The sequence below is a fragment of the Phocoena phocoena genome, chromosome 16 (assembly GCF_963924675.1).
Source record: "Phocoena phocoena chromosome 16, mPhoPho1.1, whole genome shotgun sequence".
Lineage (NCBI taxonomy): Eukaryota > Metazoa > Chordata > Mammalia > Artiodactyla > Phocoenidae > Phocoena > Phocoena phocoena.
The window spans coordinates 31,828,132-31,845,927 of NC_089234.1; the positions used below are offsets into that span (position 1 = coordinate 31,828,132).

At 43.3% G+C, this 17,796-nt stretch overlaps 1 protein-coding gene across 3 annotated transcripts in view; it reads left to right on the forward strand.

Moving 5' to 3' along the window:
• ALDH18A1 (aldehyde dehydrogenase 18 family member A1) overlaps positions 1–17,796 on the forward strand; it is a 44,169-nt gene that overhangs the window by 10,679 nt on the left and 15,694 nt on the right. The window contains exons 2-9 of one of the 3 annotated variants that reach the window (XM_065893799.1): positions 2,199–2,413; positions 6,851–7,000; positions 7,089–7,193; positions 10,886–11,044; positions 11,460–11,550; positions 15,081–15,205; positions 16,208–16,352; positions 17,038–17,111. In XM_065893799.1, the coding sequence (XP_065749871.1) occupies positions 2,199–2,413; positions 6,851–7,000; positions 7,089–7,193; positions 10,886–11,044; positions 11,460–11,550; positions 15,081–15,205; positions 16,208–16,352; positions 17,038–17,111 (1,064 nt within the window). Of the gene's footprint in view, positions 1–2,198; positions 2,414–6,850; positions 7,001–7,088; positions 7,194–10,885; positions 11,045–11,459; positions 11,551–15,080; positions 15,206–16,207; positions 16,353–17,037; positions 17,112–17,796 lie in introns of those variants that run through there. The other 2 variants (XM_065893800.1, XM_065893801.1) reach the window with 2 other exon arrangements.

Sequence of the window (17,796 nt, forward strand, 5' to 3'; positions counted from 1 at the left end):
AAGCCACGCCACCCTCCTCTGCTGATACAGACTGCAGATCAGGAGTTTCATTCATGCTAGTCTGGCCTGGTAGGACTGACCTGCTTGCCACCACCTATGTCCCTGAGGTTCCCTCTCAGGCTGCCCACCCATGCTCAGCACTTTGCCAGGCCAGGACATGCCCTGCAGTACACAGGAGAGAAAAGTAGGCAGCAGGCCTAGTTCTGACAGCTGTCAAAGAGACACGTGATACTTGGGTGCAGCTCTGAGCTGAAGATGATGAGGGGTATGATCCCAGGTCCAAACTCCAGGGGAGTAAGTCTCTCCCTCTACCACCCCTCCCTCCACCAGGTCAGCGAGGCCAGAACTATTATATGGGTACAACTTTTAAGCATAGACTTAGGTGTGTGCATTGCTTAGGGTAATATTCCTGAAGGCGGGGCCAGGGCACCTATACTGATGAGCCTGATGGAGAACGGGAGCTCTCCATGGAACGGCCCTCACAACACACCGGTGCTTTCGTCCCCGGGGCTCCCCCAGCAGGAACAGAACAGGGCAGCCCATAGCAGGGGTGCCAAGCCCCAGTTCTATCCCAGATGACGGGCTTACTGTGCAGCTCTCTGCTGGGGCCTGGACTGCAAGCCTGTTGTTAAAAAAGACCCGCATCATCTGTCTTGTTTCTCCAGCAGACTTGAAACATTGTCACTTAAAGAAACAGTTATTTAAGAGAGAAGGAAAGCCTCTTTATGACTTCATTTAAAATGTTCTTTCTCAAGTTTGTGCGTGAAGGAGGCAGAGAGGGGGGAGAACGGGGATCTTCTCGTCCGTGAGAATAGGATTCTGCCTGCTTTACCCACCATTTCTGTAGCGTAGAGAGAGACAGTGGGTGCTTGATTACAGCTAGATGGGTCAGAGTGGTCAGGCGTTAGAGGCACTGGGTAGAGAAATTCTGAGAAATCTGTCTGTAAATATAAAGGGAGGTGATAACGGTTGATTCAAGTGAAGGAAGTTACTCTGTAGTAATACAGTTATAGTAAAATAGTCTGAAAGGTGGCTCGGAATGATTACTTTAGTAACTCATTCCAATATTTATTAATGTCTATAGTGATACCTAGAGAACTTGTTGCGGGGGAAGGCAGTCAGCAGTGGTGAAGAGGTTCAGTGCCTGACATTCAGCAGTGATTGTTAGATTTTCAGCTTTTTAATCAAGTTTGGTTTTTTGTTTTGGTGGGGGTTCTTTTGGTTTTTTGTTTTCGTTTTTGTTTTACCTCTTAGAAATTTTGTTCCGTGTTACAAGAAAAAAGAATCAGGACAGAATTGATTAGGGGCAGATGTCTAAAGGGATACAAAGAAGTATCTGACTCCAACGTTACTTTCCCTTCAGAAAGTGCTCCAGTTTCTTTCATGATTGTTACAGGCAATTTGTAGGGAGATTAGCTATGATTTTTTATTACTTAATACCAGTTACTTTGTTCTGTATTGTCTTAGCTAATCAGACTCACTTTTTTTTAATAGCGGTGTAATTTCTTTAAAAGCACACATATTTTTCTGATTGTGAAAGCAATGCATTTTTACTGCATAAATTTGGAAAACAAAACAAGAATAAAAAAGAAAAATAAATCACCCGTAACTCCATCATGAGATAAAATAGTAATATTTTTATTTATTTATCTTTTCCTATGCATTTAGACATGTATGTGAAACTAACATATGAGCATTTTCCTATGTTATTAAAAATTCTAAAAGTATTTAAATCTTTCGGCCCTTTATTGGACGTTTACTCTGCTTCCATTTTTCCTGTTATAAATAATACTGATGAATAGCATGCTGATAAATCTCTTTGTCTCCATCTCTGATATGTTCTTTAGAATAAATTTCTGAACACGGAATTGCTGGATCAAAGTTGTAAACATTTTTAAGGCTTTTGATATATTTTGCCAACACGTCTTCAGGGAAAAATGTTTCATTTAAATTCTTGACCAGCAGTGTTTGAGTGTACCTGTCACCTGTGTACTGGGTACAAACTCCACACAACACTAGAATAAAACATGCTAGATCGGTGTGGCTTTTGATATACTGGTTTTATGCAGTTAAGAATGTTAAAGCTATTTTTTGGCGGCCAAACTGGTTACTATTTTGCACGCATATTTTCAATGAGAAATTATATTGTGTATTTCTATCCTTTTTTTCTTGCATTTGACTTTGTTCGGGGGCTGCAGGTCGTGTCCAGCCTTCAGCCATCAGACATGTTCGTTCTTGGAGCAACATCCCCTTTATCACGGTACCCCTCAGTCGTACGCATGGCAAGTCTTTTGCCCACCGCAGCGAGCTGAAGCATGCCAAGAGAATCGTGGTGAAACTCGGAAGTGCCGTGGTGACCCGAGGGGATGAATGTGGCCTGGCACTGGGGCGCCTGGCATCTATTGTTGAGCAGGTAATTGCCAAGATGGAAAATTCAACTGAACTAAAACAAAATCTGCTTTTTAAGCTGTCATTTCAGGTTTCTTAGCTCGTAAAAATAATTCTGATTTGAGAACAAAAGATTTGAACCCAGTCTGAAAACTCTGTTTCCTGATGAAGGTGCCACTGGGAGACAGCATCCCAGGGCAAGCAGAGGGGGTGTCAAGGAGTGGAGTTGATTTCATGCAGTTCATCCCTCAAGCTTCTTAGTGAGAACTAGCTTTGTATGTCAGTGATTCTTAATCCTGGCTGCACATTAGAATCGCCTGAGAGGCCTGGAGGTGCCTGGGCTTCACAGTCAACCATTTAATAAGTATCTCTGGGATGGGGCTCAGAAGCATCTGTGGTTTTTTTTTTTCGTTGTTGTTGTTGTTTGCAGTACGCAGGCCTCTCACTGTCATGGCCTCTCCCGTTGCGGAGCACAGGCTCTGGACGCGCAGGCTCAGCGGCCATGGCTCACGGGCCCAGCTGCTCCGCGGCATGTGGGATCTTCCCGGACCGGGACACGAACCTGTGTCCCCTGCATCAGCAAGTGGACTCTGAACCACTGCGCCACCAGGGAAGCCCAGCATCTGTGTTTTTAAAGTTCCCCAGGTGATTGATATGTAATCAGGGTTGAGTACCCAGATGGACTTGTGTGAATATTGAGCTTTTTTTTTTTTTTTTCCTGTTTTGCTGGGCTTTATCTTTTCTAGTTAGACTAGAAATCTTGAAATAAGTATGAGCTATCATTGCAAAGATTTCCCAAGTTCAGATTATAGTGAAAGGACTTACCAGACTCCACAGAGAATACCCATATAAGGCTTTCATTTAAAGGCAAAGGGATACAAGGCCACAGAGGGAGTGTAAGCAAGCATTGAGGGTCTGAGAGACATCCTATGCACGAGCCCATCCCCCACCCCCTAGGGTCTTTTATTTGCACAGAGACCACACTCTGTCTCCAGACTGAATCACCAGAAGATCTGTGCAAGGAATCTTGGCTTTGGAAGGCCTCACAGCAGAAGTTTTCAGTGGGAACTTTATGCCCCACTGGCCATGGAGTCAAACCAGGCTGACCACTGATAGTTTATCAGTAAAGAAACTGACCTTCGGGGTCATCGTGGGAGTTTTGGACTTTAAATATCACATCGCAAATCCCACTACCTTTATCTTTTCCAAGAGCAGGGATCAGCAAATTTTTTCTGTAAAAGGCCAGATACTAAATATGTTAGTCTCTGTAGGCTGTACAGTTTCTGTCTTAGCTACCATTGTAGCACAAAAGCGACCTTAGACAATACATAAATGAACAAGCATGGGCTGTGTTCTGATAAAATTTTATTTTCAAAAACAGGCACAGGTCAGATTTGACCTGCAGGCCATAGTTTGCCAACCCCTGACCAAGAGTCAAAAAATCCCAAACATCCAAGTATCCTGGAGATAAAGCTAGAGCTTTTCCATTCTAGCTGTAATTCAGCTCTATCTTCCATAGCCGTATTTTCAGTTTTAAAAAACAATTTTGGGGCTTCCCTGGTAGCGCAGTGGTTGAGAGTCCACTTGCCGATGCAGGGGACATGGGTTCGTGCCTTGGTCCGGCGGCTGGGCCCGTGAGCCATGGCCGCTGAGCCTGCACGTCTGGAGCCAGTGAGAGGCCCACGTACCACACACACACACACAAAAAACAATTTTGCTGGAGTTGGTATTAGAAAACTACTAACCTGAAATTTGATGGAATTTTCTTCATATATTTTCTGTACTAAGTAATTATTATCAAATCTGCCTTTCAGATTGCGTCCCTCAGATCAATGCAGTGTAACAAATATTTATCAAAGGGCTACATTGTGAGGGCCTTAATAGACCTCTAACGGCTGTCTCTGCCCTTGGGGAGCCAGACTGGGACTCCCAAAATAATTAGGTGATTGTTCAAGACAGATAATATCCAAATGAGAGGGCACAAATGACAGTGACTGACAGGTCCAGAGGTGGGAAGGTCGAATGAGAGTGTGGTCATTCTTGGGACTTCCTAGGAGAGCTGAGACTCAGGGTGGGCCTGTGTGACTGATAGGATTTGCACCAGCAGAGGGGAAATGTTCCATGCTGCTAAGTGCACATTGTGAATGGTGCCCCTGGAATTGTGTAGCCTGATGTTTCTGGGGACGGGGAGGCTCTACAAGTAGTTTCCAGGTGGGAGACAAAAGCAGGAATGAGTATGGCATGCTGATGGGCCAGAGAGGAGGTGAGAGGAGTGGTGGTGATCTCATCAGGGAGAATGTGTATAATTCCATTAGGCAGGGCTTAGAAACCAGGTAGAGGACTTGGGGTTCAGTCTAGGAGGAAGATTGAAGATTTTGAGCAAAGGAGAAACTTGACGAAAACAGTGGGGAGAACCTGGTAATGGTTTGCTTAGGTTGCCAGCTCTCCTTCTGGGGACACCCCTGGACCTTAAGGAACAGTTTTCTAGATCAGTGCAGTACTAACATATGGAGTCAACTGTCTTGTCCAAGGGATCTGATCATGTTAGATGGACTCAGGAGCTGACTTAAAGAGGCTTCCATTGGTCAGAGATGGGAATATCTGAACATCAATAATTACTGCACTGGATTTAAACACATGAAATATGTTTAAATCTATGAATCACAATTATACTTTAAAAAATTCATTGGTCATCTTGAAGGATTCTAGAGAACCTACTCATTTTGGAAACTGGTAAATAAAGGGAAAGAGACACATATCTGTGCTGCCTTTCATATACAAACCATACCTCAAGGTAGCCAAATATTTAATGAAGGAAAGTTTCCCTTTATGGAATTATTCCAGCCTGTAAATAAAGAAGAAATGCATGAATTAGAATATCAGCATTTTATAGCCCCTAATGAATTAATGGTGATGATGGTGATGATGATCAACAGTAACTAACATCACAAAAAGAAAGACAGGCCTTATGTATCCCCTTGATGGACACCACGACCTGTAAAGAATTCTTGACAAAAAAAATCAAGCCTTCATACCTAACAGCAGTTTGCAAGAAATAGAATACTATACCACAGAGACAGAAGCAGGAAAGTCAAGGCTGAGAAACCCTAAAGGACAAATAACCCAGTTTCTTTAACAAATTACAAGGGAAAAAATTATAGAGAGGAACCTATGGATTAAAAGTGAATTAAGAGACACTTCAGCTAATTGCAATGTGTGGACTTAATTTTCACCTTAATTTGAGCAAGCTGAAAAAATTGGGGAAATGTGAACACTGACCAGATATTTGATATTAGGGAATTATTGAAATATTTTAGATAATGTTTTGTGGATGTGTGCCTATACCCTCTGTTTTAGCAATTGCTTTCTGAAATATTTACAAATGAAATAATGTGTCTGGAGCCTGGGATTTGTATTAAAATAATGGTGGAGGCACTTCCCTGGTGATCCAGTGGCTAAGACTGTGCGCTCCCAATGCAGGGAGCCCAGGTTCAGTGCCTGGTCAGGGAACTGGATCCCACGTGCCACAACTAAGAGTTCACATGCCTCAAGTAAAGATCCTGCGTGCCTCAAGTAAAGATCCCGCATGCTGCAACTAAGACCCAGCGCAGCCAAATGAATACATAAATAAATATTTTTTAAAAATAAATAATTAAAATAAAACAATGGTGGAGCTATAAAAGGAATATTGGAGAGTGAGAAATTGGCCATGAGAGGTGGTTGTTGAAGCTGGGTGAAGAGTACATAGGGTTTTGTAGTTCGATTCTTACCACTTCGGTTAAGTATGAAATTTTCTGTGATGATAAGTTATTTTTTTTAGATCATGGTTTATCATAGCTGTCTCCGAGTTCCTGAGCTAGGTTATAGGTTCAAGCATCAGGAGGAATGGACAGGTTAGGAATATTGAATCTTTGAATCTTTCATGTGGATCCGTCCTAGCTGGGAAACAAAGTAACCAAAACTGGTTCTAGGCAGACAGAGTGGAACAGCACTGTCCCTGGTCTAGCCAGAGGCAAAGCATGAGAATCAGACATGCCCCAGAAACAGCTTCATCTCCCCAGGTCACGCCTTAGAATTTGAGAAGCCATCTGCTAAGTTTATGTTGCAATCCCTGGCTCCAGACTTGTATTCTGGGCTTTATTTCCTGAAACAACTGGATCTTCCGCATTATAGACTCCTCCACATATCTTCAAGTCCTGTGGTTGCCAAACCTACCTACACACTGGAATCTCCTTATTAAAAACTCCTCATTTCTATCTGCCACCTACTTATCAGATTCGAGGAAGCATGTAGGACTCTGTATTTTTACCAAACAACCTGGGTGATACTTCCAGAGCCAGCCCAGTGCTGGTCTGTAAACCGGCATTTGGGATCCACTCATTAGTCCACCCTCCCTGAATCTCTTGTGACGAAAGGAAAGAGATATTACAAGGACTTGTGCCTTTTCCTTCCTCAATATCAGGTGTCCGTACTGCAGAATCAAGGCCGAGAGATGATGCTGGTGACTAGTGGAGCTGTAGCCTTTGGCAAGCAACGCTTGCGCCATGAGATCCTTCTGTCTCAGAGCGTGCGGCAGGCCCTACACTCGGGGCAGAACCAGCTGAAGGAGATGGTAAGTGTGGCTTCCCCACCCCCTATAACAGGGTCCTCAGGCCCCCTTCCCTCGCCCCAGCCACACCTTGTCTGTTGGCATGTTACAGGCAATTCCAGTCTTAGAAGCCCGAGCCTGTGCAGCCGCCGGACAGAGTGGGCTGATGGCCTTGTATGAAGCCATGTTTACCCAGTACAGCATCTGTGCTGCCCAGGTGAGAGGCTGACCTCCACAAGGGGGGTGTGGGACCTGTGAGGGTGATTCCCGTGGAGCAAGGTGATACGAGCAGGGCTCTGGAGCCATACTGCCAGGATACAGTCTCAGCTTCACTACTTGCTAGTTGGGAGATCTGGAGAAAGTTTTTAAGTCTAACCTTTTTGTGCTTCAGTTTCCTCGTCTGAAAAATGAGGATGTCATCAGTGCCTATTGCAAAGAGTTTTTGGAAGGGCTCAGTGAGAAAATATATGAAAAGTATTTAATATGTCTGTTAAATAGTACTTTCTCAGTAAGTGTTAGCTCTTGTTATTATACAAATAACTCTTAGGACTACTACAAGTACTGATACTTCTGAAGATAGAAAGGTTAGATATCTTTATTTCATTGGCTTCTTTGACTTCAGCTGGCTTGTTTCTCTTTGCACGTGGTTGCCTTATGTAATAGATATCTACTATGTGTTGAAGGGAAATGCTGGTGGTTGGTTGTTTTTTGTTTTTTTAATTATTTAACTTTTTTTTTTTTTTTCCGGCTGTGTTGGGTCTACGTTGCGGTGCACGGGCTTCTCATTGAGGTGGCTTCTCTTGTTGCGGAGCACGGGCTCTAGGCTCGCGGGCTTCAGTAGTTGTGGCTCGCGGGCTCTAGAGCACAGGCTCAGCTCAGTAGTGGCGCACGGGCTTAGTTGCTCTGCGGCATGCGGGGTGTTCCTGGGCCAGGGCTCGAACCTGTGTCCCCTGCATTGGCAGGTGGATTCTTAACCACTGTGCCACCAGGGAAGCCCGGTTGGTTGGTTTTTAATTCATTTAGCAAATCTTTATTGAGCACCATGTGTACCAAGGAGTCTGTTAGACATTGGGGATACTGCAGTGAACAAATCAGCCATGTTCTAGTCCTCATGTAACTTAAAAAATTTTAATGGTCCCCCCTGAATGTGCTAGAACCTTCTTTCTACATTATTTCTTTTTTACCTAAATTTCCAGAATTTTTTCAGTTGTGTTTTTAATCAGCTATACAACTACACACTAAACAGAAACATCTAAATATCACAAAACAACTGAAAAAACCTTACTCCCCAAGGTACTTTCAAATTTGCTGCCTCTGATCCTATCATTTACACAGATGTTATTATACACAGATGATGTTACGTATACATCCTTTCAGGTTTGGCCCTTGCATTTCCTATCACTTTTTCTGTTCTCCATCATTTTTTTTTTTTTTTTTTTTTGTATGTGTTGGGTCTTTGTTGCTGCCTGTGCACAGGCTTTCTCTAGTTGTGGCGAGCAGGGGCTACTCTTCGTTGCGGTGCACGGGCTTCTCATTGCGGTGGCTTCTCTTGTTGCAGAGCACGGGCTCTAGGCACGCGGGCTCAGTAGCTGTGGCTCACGGGCTCTAGAGTGCAGGCTCTGTAGTTGTGGCGCACGGGCTCAGTTGCTCCGCAGCATGTGAGATCTTCCTGGACCCGGGCTCGAACCCGTGTCCCCTGCATTGGCAGGTGGATTCTTAACTGATGCGCCACCAGGGAAGTCCCTCTCCATCATTTTTAAGTTGTTATCCACAGTGACGTTCTGGCATTATACCAGAGTGTCCTTGAGTAAGGGAGCTGAAACAGAAAGGCATGGACTTGGATTCTTTTGTTTGTGGCTGGGACCCCACTCTCTGTAATCCTAGATTTTTTTTTCGGTTACATAAATGCAATGGAAATCTCAATTTTTGTCTCCTTTTATTATCAGCTCTTTTTTCCTCCATAGTGCAATAACAGTTTTAGTCTTTAATTTTTTTTTTAAGTGCATGGAGCCAGGTGTGGAAACTTAGATCCAGGAACTATGCTTTTGTTTTGTTTTGTTTTTTCCCAGGTATGATACTTCTTCAGGTTTTTTGTTCATTTGTTTGTTTTAGTGAAAGTATCATTAAAAATACTGTACATTAGCCGTTTTTATTAATATTGATGTAAAAGAGCTCTGTGCCCTCCAGTTTCCAGCAAGCCTTCATCCAGGGGCACCTTCACTCCCACACCTTTGCCTTCCCCATGATCTGATCTGTAAGAAATCTGTACCCTTTGCACCTTATCCTGTGGTTCCTTGTTTTCTTTAGTAATCTTGTTTTGAAGACCATTATCAGGGGCTTTTGAAAATCTCCCATAAGTTGTTTGTCAGATTAAAGACTTAAACAAGGACAACAGCTATTTTTCATTCATAGAAATGAAACTTATTTGCATCCTAACAGATTGCCCTTCTCCAAGCACATACTTTTCTCTCTGGTCTCTTGTCTCGCATGTCTTGTTAAGCTGTTGGAGCCACAGGTGTTTTCACTGGACCTTTATACCTCCGGCTTGCCTCTCCTGCACACACGTGTTTACTTTTATTGTTTGACCTTCCACCACCAGAACCAGAATCTATATATTCACCTTTGTCCCAGGCCTTTTTCCTACAGGGCTAAACTTTCTGAAAAGACATTCATGATCTAACCCGTTCCATCTTCCCCAAATCATCAACATTTTTATTCTCTATCCCAAGAGCTAGTGCAGGGTCTGGCATTTCAGAGGTACTCAATAACTTTTTTATCAAATGAGTGAGTAAATTATTTCCCTTGGTGATGTTATCGTTTTGTCTTCTTCACCCACATTTTCCATATCATTAAGGCTGCTGTCATCTTCTCAGTTACCATAGCCAGACCCTAGTTCAGGGCTTAACCATTCCCACTTGGACTGTTTCAGTACCTTCCAAGAATTCTTGGCCATCCTCCTCCAGCCTTTTCCTACGTCAGCGCTGCCCTACATCACAAGAACCCTCTTCCATGAACGTTGCAGAGATTTCACTGAAACATTTATTCCTGAGCTTCGGAGTTTGTTACCATTTTGTTTCTTACTGTCACCCGCCTTTATCTTTCTCTCCTGCTAAACATTGCCTAATACCCTGATTCAAGTCAGGGAGTGGAGCTGTTAACCGGCCCCCACACCCAGCTCTCCACTCTGCCTTTGAGCAGCTTGTGTGCATCCCGTCCCCTGAACGAAGTTTTGTCAGCCCTTCTTTCAGTTTGTGACTAAAGACTCACCTCCATAAACCTCTCAGACTCATCCCACTTGACCGTGTCTTTGCTGACTCTGGCAGTGGTCAGCCACAGAGCAAAAACAGGAACAACATGGCCCTATTCCCTGTGGTTTAATACATTTTCCAGGCAGAGTAACCATTCATTCATTCACTCACTACATGTTTCAGCACCTACTATGTATGGCCAGACTTTGAATCAGATGCTGGGATACAAAGATATTTTAGAAATTTATGGCAGTCATTACTCCCTTCAGTATCCCTCTAAAGCAGATACATTCATTTTCTTAATTTTGTAAATGGACGAGATTTCATAGCTCTCTGAGGATTAAAGTACTTTTGCAAGTCTTAAGCATCCTAAAATAAATCTTCCAGGTGATTCTAACTTTTTTCCAATATCCAAAAGAATTGGATAAGTCTCCAAAGATGCGTGTTCCATTCTTAACTCCTCTACTCTTAGCATCCTTTGGATGCTGTTCCTCGGAAGTTCATCATTTTCCTGTCTCCTGCATTTTTCAATCTCTTTACCCCTTTTATTTTTATTTATTTTTTTAACATCTTTTTTGGAGTATAATTGCTTTACAATGGTGTGTTAGTTTCTGCTTTATAACAAAGTGAATCAGCTATACATATACATATATCCCCATAGATTTTGGTGACCAATTTGGATTTTCACGATGAGCAGAAGCGCCGGAACCTCAATGGAACACTTCATGAGCTCCTCCGAATGAACATCGTCCCCATTGTCAACACAAACGATGCTGTTGTGCCCCCAGCAGAGCCCAATAGTGATCTCCAGGGGGTAAATGTGGGTAAAGTATTACCGAGGGTTGAGCATGCTGTAGACACTAATGCCATGCTATGCTGCATGTACTAACACCGGACGTTGGGCATAAACAAGATGGAGAGATGGGGAGAGAAGCTGGCATCCTGGAGCAGTGGCTGCATAAGCTCTTCTGAAGACGGGGGGTTTCGTTCCACTGGGTGAGGCGCAATAGTGATTTAAGGTGGTGCTGTGAGCATGGCTTGTGTATGTCAGTGGATAGAAGGGTGCATATTTGGAAAGGGGGTTGCCAGTAGGCATGGTGTTTTGCAAACTGAAAGGCCTGTAAGAGCTGTCATGCACATACTCAGGGTTGTTAATTTTTCCTGCCAGAGCCTAGCTGAGTACTTCCGTGAACTTTTTGAACTGCAAAGCTCACAACTTTTTATCTGCATTTTAGGTTATTAGTGTTAAAGATAACGATAGCCTGGCTGCCCGTCTGGCTGTGGAAATGAAGACTGACCTCTTAATTGTTCTTTCAGATGTAGAAGGTACAAAGTAATGCCTTTTCTTTTTATCCAGTCTTTGTTTTAAATACTGTATGTGTGAGCACATGAGTTCCCCTCTTTGTTTGAGTGCTTCTGATCTTTTTAACTATGGACCATTATTTTCTGAGCCCTATGGTCCACAAAGGGTTTTATGATTCAAAAGAAGGTGGGGGTGGTCTGGGAGATGAAGTTTGAATGCTGAAATGTTGTTACCTCCAGGCACTTTAATTTTTTTTTTTATAACCGCTTTATGGAGATACAATTCACGTAACATACAACTCACCTATTTAAAATTTATATTTCAGTGATTTTTAGTATATCCATACAGTTGTTCAACGCTCACCACAATTTAGAACATTTCTTATCACCCCATCAAGAAACCCATACCCATTAGCAATCGTTCCTCACTTCCCCTGAAACTCTCCAGCCCTTGGCAACCTCTAGTCTACCTTCTGTCTCTGTTGATTTGCTTGTTCTAGACATTTTATATAAATGTGATCATACAGTATGTGATCCTTTGTGATTGGCTTTTTTCACTTAATGTTTTCAAGGTTTATTGATATTATAGCACATATTAGTACTTCATTTATTTTTATTGCCAAATAATATTCCACTATATAGATATACTACATTTTATTTACCTACTCATCAGCTGATAGACATTTAAGCTATTGTGACTAATGCTTCTGTGAACACTTGTGCACAAGTTTTGGTGTGAAGATGCTCTTTATTTTACTTAGCAGTAGAATTGCTGGATCATATGTTTAGCCTTTTGAAGAAATACCAGCCTGGTTTCCAAAGCAACTGCACCTTTCTACATTTTCCCAGCAGTGTATGAGGGTTCTAGTTTCTCCACATTCTCACCAACATTTCCCTCTTGGTATCTGCCTTTTTGATTGTAGCCATCCTCATGGGTGTGAAGTGATACCTCATTGGGGTCTTGATCACTTTTAGTTTTAATGTAAATCACAAGACACATTATTTTAAATTGGAGCCACTGCAGAAAATCCAGGCTGTATGACCACTGTGTTCTTCTGTGTTACTCTTTTCCTCTCTGCTTTCGCCTTCTTCGTGGAGGGGCCCCTCTTGGCTCCAACTTGGCTCTCCATTCACTCGTCTCACTTTCTGAAGCTGTTCCCGTTTTACATTTTGACCCATAGATATGGTAGATGTGTCTAAAATAGGCCAAACCTACAGGATCCCAAAAGTCTCCCATTACATTCCCAGGAAGTCAGAAAAACCTATTTAGTTCCCTGCCCACACCCATGGCAGGTTAATATGGCAGGACTTGTTCCCCAGTTTACACTTCAGCAGCATAAGTGAAGGTCAGGGGGCTGCCTGGTGGAGGCAGGGGCAGGTACCAGTGCTGTGATCTGTCTCCTGCGCACGTGGAGGGTCAGAGATAGCATACTTACAGATCAGTATCTTTACCTGTATGAAGTCTTGGTACCATGTTTATTCACTGTAAATTTGAAGTCTCAGGATAGGAACAACTAAGCTGGGGTAAGAGTAAGCCACTCTGGAGAACAAGGCATTTTGGTTAGTCACAAGATTTTTTTTCAACTTCTGATGTGTACAAATACTGTGCTAGGTGCTTTATAAATGTCAATTTATTCACCCTTGTAGCAACCCTGCAAAGTAGGTAGGTTAGCCTATTATTCAGATGAAGAAATTAAAAATTGAGTTCACATTAGTTAAATGGTTTATTCAAAGTCACGTAGCTAATACTTGGCAGAGGCTGGTTTTGAATCTAAATCTTTTCAGTTTAAAAATCTACACTCTTCTCTCCTATACTGCCTAGCAAGGCAAAGGATATGCGTTTGAGAGATCAATATATGAAATCCAACCTGAACTAGACTCTAGTCAACCTTAGTTTTAATGCAGCCTCAAACACCAAAACTGCTCGTTGGCAGGCTTGTGCTTTTCACTCTGATTAGTTATCCACTGAATATTGATTTTTAGAACATTATCTGAATTTTAAATACGCTCTTGGTGGGTTTGAGAGCTGCTATAAAGAAGAGGAGGAGGCAGAATATCAGAATGCTAGGAACTCCTAGGTGTCTCTGAGGGTTTGCCTTAGAATTGTCCAGTACTACTCATGGTCTCATAGCATAGTGCCTTCTGAGATGAACCCAGCAGAAGACCCTGGGAACTGTGGGGTGCTGGGTTGAGGCAGATAGGGGTTGTGAGAGGTTATTTCTCTCTCCCTGTAATTGCTGCTCGTGGTTTGCACTACTTTGTTGTGCGCTGGACACTAATGTCCTCACTGCTCTGATTCACTTACTCTCCTAAGGATGCACATGGCACGGTTGTGTTAAAGATTTGGAATAGGGCTTCCCTGGTGGCGCAGTGGTTAAGAATCCGCCTGCCAGTGCAGGGGACACGGGTTCGAGCCCTGGCCTAGGAACACCCCACATGCCACAGAGCAGCTAAGCCCGTGTGCCACAGCTACTGAGCCCATGTGCCACAACTACTGAAACCTGTGCACCTAGAGCCCGTGCTCCACAACAAGAGAAGCCACAACAATGAGAAGCCCGTGCACTGCAACAAAGAGTAGCCCCCACTGTCCGCAACTAGAGGAACCTTGTGCACAGCGACGAAGACCCAACACAGCCAAAAATTAATTAATTAATTTTTAAAAAATGATTTGGAGCAGTGGAGCACAGGGGTATATTTTAGCACAGGAAAAGCAGTAACTTAAAACCCAAAAACATCACTGCCTAAAATGTCCTTCAGCCAGTTCCTGACCACTAGCAGTTCCTCCCTGTCTGTGTCCCTCTTAGACCTTGACATGACTCCATTTTCTCAGGCCCTCTTTTCCCCTTTTAAGGCTCAGACACATTCCTTTTTGAAGTGAAATTGTGAGGATTTTTAATCTCGGATGGTATGCATGTAACATTTTGTGTACCTCTTATTTTATGTCACGCTACTCAGCTATAAAGAGGACACAGGCTTTGTGGTGACAAATCCAGACTGAAAGCCAAGAGTCATGCGCTCTTCTGCTGACTCAGCCTAACCTTCAGAAAGGCTTACCCATAATGTGGGGAGTATAATGTGACTGTGAGAGTTAATGAGAACCTGTTCCATATGTCATGCCCTTGGAAAGAGTCACATTAAACAGTATACAGCTGCTGCACTGTTTGTGAAAAAGCCACTCATCTTTTTCAGTTGCATCCTTAAGGTTCAGCATCATAGTAGAAATGGCAAAGGTGAGGATAGCTTCCCTGTAGACTGTGGGCAGGGCCAGTAAATTCTGTGCCAGGGATATGGCCGTGCTCTGTTGCTGGCAAACATTCATTCATCAGGCAAAGTTATAAAAGTATGTAAGGTGCGTCCTCCCGGAGCTGGTTTTCAGTGTGAGTAGACTCCACGAATCCCTTGACCTCTTTTCTTGTTTGAGCTGGTGGAATAGCAGAATTTATCTGGATGAGTCGAGTACAGAGTAGTTATAGTTGGCAGGTCCCTGTGGAGGTCTGTCTTGGGGGATGCTCACTTCTGTTAAACAGCATTACCGACTCTTGTCCACTTTTTAGGCCTCTTTGACAACCCCCCAGGGTCAGATGATGCAAAGCTCATTGATATATTTTATCCCGGTGATCAGCAGTCCGTGACATTCGGAACCAAGTCCAGAGTGGGAATGGGTGGCATGGAAGCCAAGGTAAGAATCTGGTGCCTTTATTGCCTGTAACAATTTAAAAACCAAACTGTATTTTATCCTTCTTACTTTTGTAATTGAGGGCTGATGCACATACACACTTAAAGATACACATATCTAAATACAGGTTTAATGCATATTGTGTACTATATTTAGTCATGTCTTTCTATGTATTTTTATTAATATATTAAGCGTGTGTTCATATTATAACCTCCTCAAGGGCAGGGTCTATATATTTTCATAATTCATAAATCCTCTAAGTGTTAAGTGTTAATATTAGAGCTCAAATATTTCTTTCTTCTTTTTTTTTTTTTTTTTTTTTTGCTGTATGCGGGCTTCTCACTGTTGTGGCCTCTTCCGTTGTGGAGCACAGGCTCCGGACGCGCAGGCTCAGTGGCCATGGCTCACGGGCCCAGCCGGTCCGCGGCATGTGGGATCTTCCCGGACCAGGGCACGAACCCGCGCCCCCTGCATCGGCACCCGGATTCTCAACCACTGTGCCCCCAGGGAAGCCCCAGAGCTCAAATATTTCTTGATGAAACCTTTAAAAAGTTCTTCTCTCCCATTAATTGTTCTAAGAAGTTATACCCTTTAGGTACAGAATCATACGTAGCAATGGCAGAGAGGAGGACAAGAACCCCAGGTACAAAAGCCCAAGAGTGCTCACGATCAGATTCCAGGCAAGCAGCAAGCTGGACGCTGCAAGCTGGCACAATAAGTCCAATGTAGAAGTTATGCGTCCCAGTACTAGAGAGTCTTAGAGAACACGCTGAGCACAAGGGGCAGATTGGTTTATCTTTAGACAACACATGGCAGGGTTGGGTTGGGAAGAGTGCATGGGCTGGGCGTGTCTTGAGAGCTTCTGAACTGTGCAGAACCTTCCTACAGATAATTAAATTGCTCAGTATCACGTTGTATTTTCTATGTTTTTGCGTGTTTAAAGTGCAGGGGCCTAGACCCTACAAAGGTCTGAATCTCATCCATGGATCTAACTTCTCCCATTAGGTGAAAGCAGCCCTCTGGGCTTTGCAAGGTGGTACTTCTGTGGTCATTGCCAATGGGACCCACCCGAAGGTGTCTGGGCATGTCATCACAGACATTGTGGAGGGAAAGAAAGTTGGCACCTTCTTTTCCGAAGTAAAGCCTGCAGGTAAGTAGTTCTTCATAGAGTCCCATGGTCTGTGGATGATTGCTAGTAACTCCATGGCCTAGATGGGTCTGAACACTGAGCTCTCCCTCTGGGAGGAGAGCTTAACAAAATTCATGTGCTAACATTATGAAATATGGTATAGTTTCGAACACTGCTTGCAAAATTGGATTCTACTTTGGTTTTGTAAAACTTATCTAACCTGCCTAACTAGGCCTCCTGTTCTCACTAAAATCACTAAGTGAAAGAATATCAGCATCCATTTTCTCAGGAAACATTTGCTAGGCCCATGCTGGATGCCAGATACTAATGAACACTGGAGATGCAAAGATGCACAAGAAACAGTATGTGCTCTCTCAGGTGTTCCCAAAGATAGCACTGCCATATAATCTGCATTCAGAAATGCAAACACATTAGAAAATGTAAGCCAAAGTGGAATTGAGCAGAACTCTAGAAGACATAAATCATATTGTCTGCCCCACAAATGCAGACAGGTTCTTGTGTTTCTGCCTGAGTTAATCTGGTATGCTCTTCTGCCAGTTTATTGGTCAGAGTGATATCTGGATGTGAAAAAAGCACGCCAAGACCCTGAGCATGTGCTGTGTGCCTGCAAGGAGCCCGTGCACGTCTGGGATAGTGAGGGGGCAGTGAGCTGACCGTGAGCTGATGTTTGCAAATGCTCTTGCAGGCCCTACCGTGGAGCAGCAGGGAGAAATGGCTCGATCAGGAGGAAGGATGTTGGCCACTTTGGAACCTGAGCAGGTAATAACCCTAGCTGATAGTTTTGTTAGTTTTCAGAGTGAGTCATAACTGTGAGGTTTAGTACACAGTCAAGCCCGATGTTTCCCCCTTCATTCCTCGAGTCCTGTAGAGTTATATCTGAGTTACAACTCTGATTCAGATTTGTTCTGCCTTTTTTCTTTTTCTAAATTTCATTTTCCCTATTGTCTTGTATAGGCTTGAAGCCTAAGGTAGCTTTGCATCACTATGATGTTTTGATCAAAAGTATCATGAAAATCAGACCAGAGAGGCTTCCAAATCCTGCCACATACTGGGCAGGGAAATGTAGGAGAGTAACTTTTCCCACCTCATCCAAATCACCAAGATTACCTAGAAGATGGAAGTTCAGAGCCTGCTCCATAGCCCTGCCCTGTCCACAGTGACTTAGTCAGTTGAAGTAGCAGACACGATGAAGTGTGAGAAGGTCAGGTGGAAGCAGGGTGCTGGCTTCCCAAGGGTTGTGGTGTTGAGGCTGGATTTGAAAGTGATGTATATAGGTTTCTTCCGGGGAGTACTTTGGCCTGAGAAGGGAGAAGAAAATTTTAAATAACTACAAGTAGGAAAAGGAAAGCCCAGGAGAACCCTAGCTTCTCTCTCTATTAAATCACTTCTTTTACTCCTTTAGTAATCACTACTCTGATTTGCCATGTTTCCTTATCTAGGTGGG